This window comes from Zosterops lateralis, assembly GCF_965231275.1.
Source record: "Zosterops lateralis genome assembly, chromosome: Z".
Classification (NCBI taxonomy): Eukaryota; Metazoa; Chordata; class Aves; order Passeriformes; family Zosteropidae; genus Zosterops; species Zosterops lateralis.
Genome location: NC_139800.1, coordinates 28,159,404 through 28,171,172, shown reverse-complemented (window position 1 = coordinate 28,171,172; position 11,769 = coordinate 28,159,404). Strand labels below are relative to the sequence as shown.

At 42.0% G+C, this 11,769-nt stretch overlaps 1 protein-coding gene across 1 annotated transcript; it reads left to right on the top strand.

Moving 5' to 3' along the window:
* Positions 1–2,896: 2,896 nt before the first annotated feature.
* Positions 2,897–5,821, top strand: LOC310923054 (relaxin-3-like; the record flags this gene model as incomplete). The annotated part of the gene is made up of 2 exons (XM_083884128.1): positions 2,897–3,107; positions 5,298–5,821. 2 exons carry the CDS (start codon positions 2,897–2,899, stop codon positions 5,663–5,665), a joined length of 579 nt encoding a protein of 192 aa, XP_083740254.1. The 3' UTR covers positions 5,666–5,821.
* Between the last annotated feature and the right edge of the window lie 5,948 nt (positions 5,822–11,769).

Below are 11,769 nucleotides of genomic sequence, written 5' to 3'. Positions count from 1 at the left end.
CATGGATTTCTTAACTTTTTAATTATAAGCTTTCTTAAGACATGCTGTTTTCTAAACTGTACAGTACTCTAATGAAGGTAACTGGGTAATGTTCATGCTTGGTCACCAGTAACATTGATGCAGTGGTATTTCCCATTTCTTACAGAATCTTGTGTGGTATTAAGCAAACTTTAGAAATACTTTAAATTCATGTTTGGTCAGCTTTTGAAAACTAGGTTCTTTCAGTAGTGGATTGCATGAATTTGAAATGAAGTCTCTGGAAAATCTCTAATGAAATCAGGAAGTTTTTGTCTTACTGCTGATTTTCTTTGACATTTGGGAGTCATGGGGATAAGGCTTTAATTCAAAGTATTCAGGGCTACTGAGATATTGTTAAAGGATGCTTTTTTATTTAGCCCCCAGTTTTCAAGAAACCTCCTCTACCTTATATAAACTTTGCTGTTTATCAACAGATTAATAATTTAATGCAAGAAGATAAATAGTACAATTATCTTTACCTTTCTTTTAGAAATTAAAAGATACAAAACACTTGCATTGAGCCAGTACACTGGATGTTCTTACCTTGAAATGTCCTATAGATGATGAATGGAAATTAGTTTCTTTGCTCTGCTGTTGGTTTTACTTCTTTATAAGGCAAACAGTAAGAAGTTATATAGTTACTTCAGATTTGTTAAATTTATATTGTTAATCTTCTTCTTCATGTTTTGTTTTGAATAGTAGTTTTCCTAGTCACTGCCCAGGCCAGGAGGTATTTTCCTTCTTGTCTTGTCCTGGTATTGCTTTTTCACATTACTACAGCTTTCCAGTCACTGAAAGCAAATTGGTTGTCTAGAAGACTACTTAAAGTCCATGCAGAAGTCCACCTGATGTGACGGTATTTTCCAAAAAAGTCTATGAGACCAACAAAATCAACATGCTGCCCTCAAAATGTAAGTTGTAATTATGCCTGCACAACTTCTGTCGGTAACAGTATAGTAAGTAAGACTTCAAATGAGGGAGGAACAGATCAAGATTTTATTCTTCAGGCATTTCAGATTAGCAGCCTCCATTTCTGCAGATTGCATCCTAGCAACATTCTGGATGTGGTGCCTATTATTGAAGAGGTACCACTGTTTAAACACTTAAGACTGGACCAAAAAGAAAACTGCCCAGGTTTTAGCTGGGGTAGAGTTAATTGTCTTCAGTGCCAGGTATTGGTCTGTGTTTTGGATTTCTGCTGAACACAGGGTTGATAATAGATGTTTTTGTTACTGCTGAACAGATAAGGGCCAAGGCCTTTTCTGCTTTTGGCACTGTCACACTGGTGAGGGGGCTGGCAGTGCTTGGGAGGAGATATAGCTGGGACAGATGACCCAAAATGACCAAAGGGATATCATGCTGGTATATGTAGTCGGGGAGGAAAAGGAGGCTGGAGAAAGGAGGGTACATTTGGAGCTATGGCATCTGTCTTCCCAAGGTGGCTGAACACCTGCCTGCCCACAGAAAGCACTGAATCAATTTCTATTTTTCTTTTCTTTTGTGTTCAGGTTTCTTTCCCTATTCAACTGCCACTTTTCTCACTTTTCTAAGTCTCTCCCCAATCATACTAATGGGGGAATGAGTGAGTGGCTGTGTGGGGCTTGGTGGCTGGATGGGGTTAAGCCGCAACAACTTTGCTCACTGTTTCAGCCCTCCACAGCGTTGTTCTAGAACCAGCTCAGTGTAAAACACCCAAGTCCTCCTTGAAGAGGAGTCTCTCCTATAGCCTCTCTGCCAGCACAAGTGAATCTTACACTCTTCTGTAGACAGATGTCTTCTCTGTGATCTCCTTCTAGATTGAGTTTTGAGGGTTTTTTTTAATATGCCAACAATACTCAAGGGATTGAAAGCATGCAAAAGGATCTATAGACAACAGCTTTAAAGTATTTTAAGAGAGATGAACTTTTCTGGTTCTTCACAGTATGACTTTTTATAAAAGGCAACAGCAACCACTTCTTGTCCTATTGTACTGGGGAAAAAAGACAAAACAACAAAACAACAAACCAACCAAATCAAAACCAACCACAAGCCAAGAAGTAAAGTTTACTTTCACAGAGTGCATAGTTCTGCATGCACTCTGAGCCCAAAGACCATCACCCTTGTCAGCAAGAGCCTGAAGGGCTCTGTTCGGGAAACACACAGATGTGGAGCTGCGAATATTTAGGATGCTCTCACTGGAGCCAGGGTATCTCTGACACCTGGATGCCCGTGGCTAACAGTGAACTCAAGCCTCCAGTACAACAGACGTGAGAGGAATCCAGGCTGTGAAATCCCTTTTCAAGTATCCATCGCTGAAGTAGTTCCTTGAAACTGCATTTCCTTTACTTTGCTTTTTTATGGTTTTTTAATGTCAACCAACATTTTTAGGACACGGAGATGGTTATGGAGATTCTAGACCTGCATGGGAAAAAACAGTCGAGATTAAGTTTTTCACATTTTCAAAGCAAGACGGAAGAGCATCGGCACTGCTATCTGGCCGCCAACAGGAGCAGCTGAGCCTCAGACCCGGCGGAGGAAAGGGAACGTGTCTCCAGGTGGGTGGGGGTCGGGAGCCCGAGGGTGAGATGCGCGGCGGCGTGAAGAGCCGCGACAACTAGCAAGGGCAGGAAGAGGGGAAGGCGCTGTCCGAGGGCTCCTCGACGGCTGTTTCAGGCACAGGGGCCGCTCGGCGGGAGGCGACAGCGGCGGCACCGGGGAAGGGGAGGGGGCCGGGGCCGGGGCCGGGGCCGGGGCCGGGCGGTGACGTGACTCAGCGCCTCTCGCAGCGCATAAAAGGCGGGCGGCGGGCGGCGGCGGGGCTGGGCTGGAGCCGAGGTCGGGGGCGTTGTGGCGGCCGTCGGGTCTGCTGCGGAAGCGCCCGCGGGACCGGGACCGCGCGATGGGGATGGCCAAACTGCGAGTGCTGTGCGCCGCCGTGGCGCTGCTGTGCGCGGCTCCGCCGGGGCATCCCGGCGCCGCGCTGCCCGCGGGCGAGGGGGACGGCTACGGGGTGAAGCTGTGCGGCCGCGAGTTCATCCGCGCCGTCATCTTCACCTGCGGCGGGTCCCGCTGGAAGCGGCTCTCCCTGCTGGCGGTGGAGCCCGCGGCCGGTGAGTGTCCCCGGGGCGGGCGGCTGTCGGGGCGCTTCGCTCGCTGCCCAGCGACGGCTCCGAGCAGCGACGGAGAGAACGGGAGTGAACGGGGAAGGGCGGGCGCCCCGCGGCACATCTCGTTCCTCCCGCCCTGAGCCCAGGAGGGAAAGTCCCCGTCCCTCTCTCGCTTTCCCTCTAGATCCTAGTTGGCATTTCCGAGACTTTCGGAAGGACGCCCTGAGATTCAGAGGGAAAGAGGCGGCAGGCGCTGGGGAGTTATTTGCGTGGATAATCCGCAAAGTTTTGTGTCAGTTCGGAGATGCTAGATTCCGGAGATGGGGCGGCTGGGCAGGGGTGCCGGCTGCAGAGGAGCTTCTGCTATAAAATCCCAGAAAACCACACTCCTCCCCTGTCTTGTGCATGTGGGGAGTCTGATGCGCCCTGGGGAGCGGCGGGGAATTCCTGTCGGTGTGGCTTCTCTCCCTTCCAATGACTCCGCAATTCCTCGGGCGGCGGAACGAAGCGGAGCTCCTGCCGGGGTTTCCCTCCCTCCTTCCCTCCCTCCGCGCTGCCCGTCGGAGCTCCCGGGGTGTGTGGGACCGCCACTGCCACCTTATCGCTCTCCTGATGCTCTGCATCAGAGTCGGCACCTTGGAGGATGGACTCCGGTGCTTCAGGTCACAATTGACACAGCAAGAACCGCTTTGTGGTGAAGCAGTTAATGGGTAAAACACTCCTCGTAGTTTTGCTGTCGCATGTCCCAAGCCCGATATATTAAGAAAGTTTTAGCAGATGTCTTTTGAGCTGTGTCCTCAAGCTGCGGTAAGGTAACAGTAAGTTTAAGTGATTACTCTAATTTATGTATTATATTTTGAATACTGAAAAGTAACGGTTTTTAAAAGGGCAAAAATTGGAATTATGGCTAAAACGTGCAATGGAAGAGATTATTTTTTCTGATTAAACACACTTCAGTGAAATAGCCTAAGACTTCAGGTAGCTGATGAAGCCAGTACTCTGGGTTTTCTGGGAATTTTTTGCCTCTCCCCCCACCCCTCAACAGGTTGAGTGAAAGATGAAAGTAACCTTTGTAATTATAACAAAATACTTATGTATAGCTTCTGTGGGGATTATGTTGTTTCCCAGCAATTTTTGCTTTCCTTTTTATTAACAGCACCTTCTGAGAAGACCAGTCACTAAGGAGCCTCAACCACACTGCATGATGTCTAACTAGAAGACTTTTCCACCCCAAAAGACTATTAAATAGCAGTCACTGTCTAATTAATAAAGTAGCTACAGCTACTTTTATTTTTGCACATACTCAGGCAGCTGTTCTATCTGAAAATTAGGTTCTATATACTAATTAGCCATATTTAAGTAAATACAAAATTTTCTGGACATTCTCACTTTCTTTCAGCTTTCTGATACAAAAAATTAACTCTATCAACTATATTAGCATTAAGATCACAAGACAAAGACTTATTTTGGATTCTTTTAAAATTAAAAATTGAAGAAGCTGCTTTTCTTCACATTAGCTGAAGTGAGCAATGCCACTTGCAGAAGTAAAATCAAGAGAAACAGTATAAGGTGAAAGGAAATCGGGCTGGATTTTTAAGAACACTTCAGTCAGTGAGATGAAGCATGTAATAAGTAAATTCTGCAAGCTCCTGGTATGGCTTGAGAAATAAAAGAAATTAGTAGAAAGCACCAGTTAAAAATAGCTATAGAAAAACGCAATCTAAGAATCAGTTTACATGCAATCTTTGTTTATTTAGTCTTTCCTACATTTGTTCTTCACATGATGCTGGTTTGTGTGGTTGTACACAGGAGAAGATCTAATTCATCAGACACATGACATAGCACTGTGGTGTTTCTAATACATGTCTTTACAACAAAATTCTGTTTCTGTGGAAAAATCGAGACTGCTCTATCAATACACTGCAGTTGTGACAGGATGCCTTTACTTCAGTTTCAGTTGTTTCTGTGTACTCTGCATGTCTAACAGGAGGTAGACTTTAAAACATAGATTCCGCTAAAAATAAGCTGCAAGTCAGTTATGGTGTGGAGACTTTAAAGTACTAACAGTTCTCCTACATGATAGTGTTTCATTTATTACTAACTGAATGGATTTTGTTGCTATTTCTTAGAGCTGTGTAATCCTTTTGATGTTCCTACAGTCTGAATTTAAGATAAGTCTTCTCTTTAAAACAGATTCTGCACAAACAGCAAGTAACAAACTACTGGGAAGCTTCAACCTGCAATCAGTTTTGGATCCTGAAGTGGAGCAGCTGCAGAGAAACAGCCCATTTCTTGGATGGGAGACATTAAAGGACTTGTATAGTTTAAATTACTATAATGAATATGTACCTGTGGCAGGCGACTTAAAAAAACTTGTTCGCCAGGTAGAGGAAGCTGTTCAGAAGGACAGGGGGGGAACAGGAAATGCAAATCCCATGGAATCAAGCAGCCACCTTTGGGCCAGGTATCCCAGAAGAAAACGGGAGTCTCTGGGTTTGGCAGGAATGTGTTGTAAATGGGGCTGTACGAAAGCTGAAATTAGTACCATATGCAGAGTTTAAAATCCTCTCTACACTTATGCATGAAATCAATGTTTGTTGCAGTACTACTTGATTGATTACTTCATGGAGGAAGAAAACTCTTGCTGTATTTTATCTTGTCTATATGTGCCAGTCAATATAGCTGGTTTTCTTTAAAAAAAAACCCAAAAAACAAAACAAACAAAACATAAATGTAATTGCAATGAGTCTGTTCTGCTGCAGTTAACTTCTAATCTATATTTTCTACTAAGTCTTTTCATTTTAATGTTGAGCCTTTACACTTATATTACGAATGTATTATATCTTTGTAACAATTTAAGAAGAACTTCAATATTTCATTAAAATGTAATTATACTAAGTGTTGCCAAATTATTCTTCCTTTGTCAAAAGAATGTATATAGAATCATAGAATGGCTTGTATTGGAAGGGACCTTAAAGACTACATAGGCAGGGATACCTTCCACTGAATGAAGTTGCTCAGAGCCCCATCCACCCTCGGCTTTTAATATTGCCAGGCATGGGGCATCCATGGCTTCTCTGGGCAATCTGTTCATGTGTCTCATCACACTCACAGGGAGCAATTTCTTCCACAATATCTAACATAAAATCACCCTCTTTCAGTTTGAACCTCTTACTCTTAGTGCTACTAAGTTTCTATTGAAGAGTCCCACTCCAGTTTCCTTGTAACATCCAAGTAACATCCAACGATATTAAAATCAGATTCATGGTACAAAGCTGTACAGAAAGAATATCTTGCCAATTGAAACCCCACTGACTCAGCTTGCTGATTATTTTGGCCACAAGTTTTTAATTTCCTTGTAATTGCAGAATCGTTTTTATGCAGTATTATCTTTATAGAAACTTTACCACAACACAACACTGTCAGCATGAATACTTTTTTGTATTTATGTATAGGCTTACACAGTTAGAGTATTAACACTTCAGTCATTCCTTGTTTACTTCTCCATTTTCTCCCTACTGCTGAGTGCTGGATGTGCATCAAGTGACTTGCTGTATAGATCTTTCTATGTGTTCTTAAGGCATGCTGGTCTGCACCCATCCACATGTACTTCTAAGATGCTAATTCCTACTGTATTTATAAATAGCTGATTTAATCCTTGTAGTTTCTAATCCTTTTGCCTTCCTGTATGTTTTTCTCAGCTGTAAAAGTTGTATTTCTAGATATATGGTTCATGAGGTGAGGGTTTCAGTTTTCCTGACCTCTATGATGCTTATGGTAAGTTATCTTCGTAGCAGTAGTTGACTCAGAGTATGCTTCAGGGCTTAGGCTGTGTGGCTGATGCCTTTGGCTTTGCTCTTCAAATTATTTTTTGACAAGTATTCCTTGATTGGACTACTGCTCCCTGTAATTATTGCAATTTTTTTTATCCCTTTTCTTAAAATATTACTGTTATTGCAGCAATTAGGCAATTATCAATCCTTTTTAATTTTTTTGAGACATCAGTTTTATTCAGTAGAGATTGGACAGAATGGACCTTCATTCCGAATGCTGTTACCTTCCAAATGAAAAGAACCATGTCTTCATGAGATGAAGAATTTATATTTATGGAGAATGAGTCTCCTTCTTACATGTCTCAGTTGTAGTGATTGTAAAATGCTTTTTGCCACTCTGAGTGGAAAAAGCAACTGTGTGACATTCTGCTATAGTTTTGGGTGGGTTTGTTTTTGCAACTGATTAGATAAATGTCTATAGCTTGGCTTCCAGCAACTTCTCTTCACAGAAAATTTTGGGTCTGGAGAATCCTAGTTTAGATTAGGATTTCGTAGAAGATAACAGGAGGGGAAGTATTCCTTATTTTTGAGCAATATCAAGAACTTTTGGAGTTAAGATTACTTACTAGTAAGATGAGGAATAAGAGGTACATAGAATCCCTAAGAAAAACAAAAATATGAAAAATCCATGTGAGAAGAAACTGAAAATTATCCTGTATGCATTTGTCTTTCTAGAAAACTGTCTCCAAAGCTTTTGAAAAGGAGAATTGGAAAAGGTGAATATGGTTATAGCAGGGTTGAGTGAAACAAAGATGTAGTTAAAACCTTAAATTTGTGAATTTAAGCCTTGAATGGAATGTTCTGGAATTTAACTTGCTGGGTTATATGTAAGCCATTGGTAAAACTATAAATAGTGTAAGTGGAAATAGTGTTTGAGTGGAACTGTTTCAGGCTGAGATGGGATTATAAATAGAAAAATCAGTCTTTATCTGATATAAACAGGCTTTTCTCAGAGGTATGAGTCAACCTAGAGAAAAGGTGAAATTTGTATTTTCATTTGGTTTCTTAATAGGCCTAGTCACATACTGTAACAACTTTAGCAGGCAGGCCAAGGCACAGGCAGATGGTGCAGACAGAATTTAAATCTGTATTTTAGAATAAGAAAGTATTTGTGTATGTATCACTGTGTGCAAAGTAACCTCTCCCTCTCCCTCTCCTCTTCTCCTTTTCTGTGATACTAGGTTGTATTTTCAAATGGTTTCTTTGCAACACAGCCAAAGGTGACAATCTTATGTCACTCAATTGGAACAGGTCTAGAGGATGCCATCTGCCTACCGCTCACATCACTTGTGTCCAGAGATACTTTTCTTAAGATGACAAATAAGCCTTTTATGTAAAATGAGGTGTCTGACTATTTGGTAAGGAAAACAAACATGCTTTGAAGCAAACATGCTTTGGAGCACAGAGCGCAAAATGTAAAATAATGATTGAATTGCGTATTGATCCAGATAGCAGAGCAAAATGACACTCTCTGTGCTGAAAGTGCCTTGGAGAGTGCTGCCATATGCATCCAGCAGCATAAACATGAGGACAGCAGTTTAGGGCAACACATTCTGCTTACCACCACAACTCTTCAGAAACATACACTTTTTAATGAGGAAAATATTGAGCGTTTTTTCCTACATTTCTTTAACAGAGAAATTAGGTATTGAGGAAAACATTGTTTTAGTGACTGCTGCTTAGAGAAATTCCTTACAGTCCTGTTGATTAGGTCTTACTGCACAGTAAGTTCCCAGTTTCTGGATAATCTATTAAGATATGTGAGCCATTTTCTGAGCAGCTATTTTGAGTTCATGAGTAGAAAGTGGTATACCAGCACATTCCCATATTAGTGCTGCCATTTGTGTCTACATTAGTATATCCTGAATGTTTTGGGGAATTTTTTTCATGAGAGGTGTAGTCTGATTCAGGTCAGACTATGATCTCCTAGAGCATTGCCCAAAGACATGCAAATAATTCATGGCAGTATGTAATAATCGGTTTCCCAGCTCCGTTCCCTGCTATTGCCTTGTTTTAAAGCTGATGGAAAACTCTTAATGCAATTATGCAATATGTTGATTCCAGTACAGCTAGAGCCTTGTACCTCAAGTAGTGAGGATATGTAAGTTTGGCCATAGACAGAATCTTAAATGTGCTACAGAGAACTGTGTTGCAAGTTCCAGAGACCTGAAAGACACATCTCTCTCCTAACTCTAGTCCTGTTTGGCCAGTTCTTTATTTTGCCAGTTGTTAAAACTATAGAGGAAAATGTCTAGATTTGTGACTTACTGGAGATGTGCTATCCACTTTTTTTTTCTTTTTTAGCCTCCACTTACAGGCAGAAAAAACATTAACATTTATTTTTTGCCTTCTGGCAAAGCTGGAGACAGACCTAGAGCTAGCACTATGAGTTTTAGGGAGAGTTCCTGAGACTACCGTATTTCCTACTCAGCTGGCAGTAGAGAAATTACTCTGTAGAAAATGGTAACTCCTTTCCTACTCAGTAAAATGGAACCTGGGCAGATTAGTATCCCGCCTCCTGTTCTGCAGTCACTCAGTTATATAGGTGATTAGCTGAAGGGGGTCCTTTTCTAATTTATGCCACACTGCCACCACACATGGAATGAATTCTATTCATCACACAGTTTTCATGTATCTTGGGAATAAACATCTGAGTTGTTGGCTCCTTTCCCTGGATTTTAGTTCCAATAGACTCACTTGACTGTTAGACTGATTTGTGCCACCTGTTTTGTGGTGATATCTTGATCTTAGATGTTACACTGTAACAGTGTGTTTGTCCCGTACTGTTTTCTGACCTACAAACACTAAAGAACCAGCACTAATGGGAAGGAAATTAAATTCTCTAGCTTATGCATCAGATTCTTTTTCTTCATCTAAGCTTCCTGCTACCTTTGTTTTTCCTGGAAGTTTCCCACACTAGAATTGAATTGCTACAAGTTCCTCAAGTGCAGCCTGCTCTCTTAGAGTGATGTATCTCTATGATTTTTCAAGAGCACATGATTGACAACACAGCTGAGTGATGTAGTATATCTCTCATGTACAGAAAGTCAGATGAGAATCAAAACATGGCTGCCACTCTTTGTGCTTTGAAAATTCCTGGGTACTGCCCTTCAAAATAGGCCAGCCAAACAGCCAACAGCAAGACATGCAGCTTTGTCTTGTCTGGATTTTCTTCCCTGGACTGTAGGTTTGACCTGAGACTATGCACATCTTTCCAGGTTCTGTGAGGTCTCAGGCAGCAAGTGATGCATCCCTTCTGGTACAGAGGAGTGCCTCATCAGGAGCTGTTTTCTCCAAACAAGCTCAAAGCAAGTGCCTATGAATCAGAATGGGATCCCTATGGTTTCAGGTCTCCTGGTATCATTACCCAGTGGTTAATTTATTGACAGTTTTCCCTGTGTCAGCAACCCAGTGTAGTTTGCCTGTGACCATATGCTTCTGGTACTGCAGAAGTCATTGAGTCAGCAGCATCTAGTCTTGACACCTAGGGCCACTGTTGAAATGCTTCTCTGTCTATGTAGTTTTGCATCATTTTGTCCCTGCACCAAGAGATGACGTGTTCCCCATGTAGCAACAGAGTGACAGTACAGTTTTTTCACCTGACCTTTTTTCATTTGACATCACAGCAATGGGCATGCAGTGCCATGCTGACCCCAGTAGTCTTGTGCCCTCTGTGCAGAGCTTTTGAGAGGCAGCCCCTTATTTCAAAAGGCAAGTCAAAATTCCTGTCCTGCTGACACGTGGTAGGTTTGGCCTTGGGGCTTGTCAGTAACATGAGTGGCTACAGTGGACTGATGACAGCTTGGACATCTTCCCAGTTTGAGGCATCTGCATTCCACAGATCCTTCCAGCCCTGATACAAGGAACAATGTGGGCCAAATTACTTGAACAGCAAGGCACATTTTCAGAACCTCTTAAGGTTTGTAGCAGTATGGCTGTACTTCAGTTGCAGAGGAAATTCTGGTTCTTTTCACACCTTGTCAGATTTCCTGCATTCCTAACTTTCATCTTAAATATCTCACCTCTAGTTCTCTTGGGTCTCTTCCACTCTAACTGAGTGCTGCATGAGAGAGAGAACTGAGCTCACTCTGTGTATCTAAATTAGAAGGCTCAGAAACTGAATAGGCCATGGGACAAGGCAGTCTCTTGTATTGTTTCAGTTGTCTATCAGTCAGTCAGAACTTGTTTGCTAGATTTGAGTCTAATGTATTTTAACTTTTTACCTTGGTTCAGCCTTTACCCACCTAATGGAAGACAAGCATTCTCAGCTTTGCTTTTGGAAACTTAGATGGTTTCCAGCCCAGCACTGAAGGCTAGGTAGGTACACCTTCCTGCCTGTCAATTCAGCTGCTTGTCTGCATTGACTGTTAGAAGTGTGGAGTGTGGGTATCTTGAAAGAGATACACTCACTTTGGAGAGCACTTTTTTTTTTTTTCCACTGGAACCTCACCCTTTAGTGTCTACATGTCCTCTTTTCAAGGATTTTTAGACTTGCAATAGACTTGCAATGCTGCAATTCCCATCAGTCTTTCCAAAATTTATATGAAGAAGTACAACTTCCCAAGCTCATGCTGTCTCCCTCTGACTCTCTTTCTGGCAGTTTCTTAATAACTCCAGCTTTGTGAATCTACCTTCAAGTACACAAAAGCTTTTTCTCATAATGTAGCTCCAATCTTGTCCAAAAATATACTCAACAGCATCTATCTCAAAATTTGTCAGTGAGCTAGGTTTGAGATTGCAGAGTTCCAGACTGTACAAAAAGGTCATATTGGAAGCTGAAAACCAATTTTTTTTCAGGAGATAGTCTGTTAAAGAAAAAAATTCTAGTGATA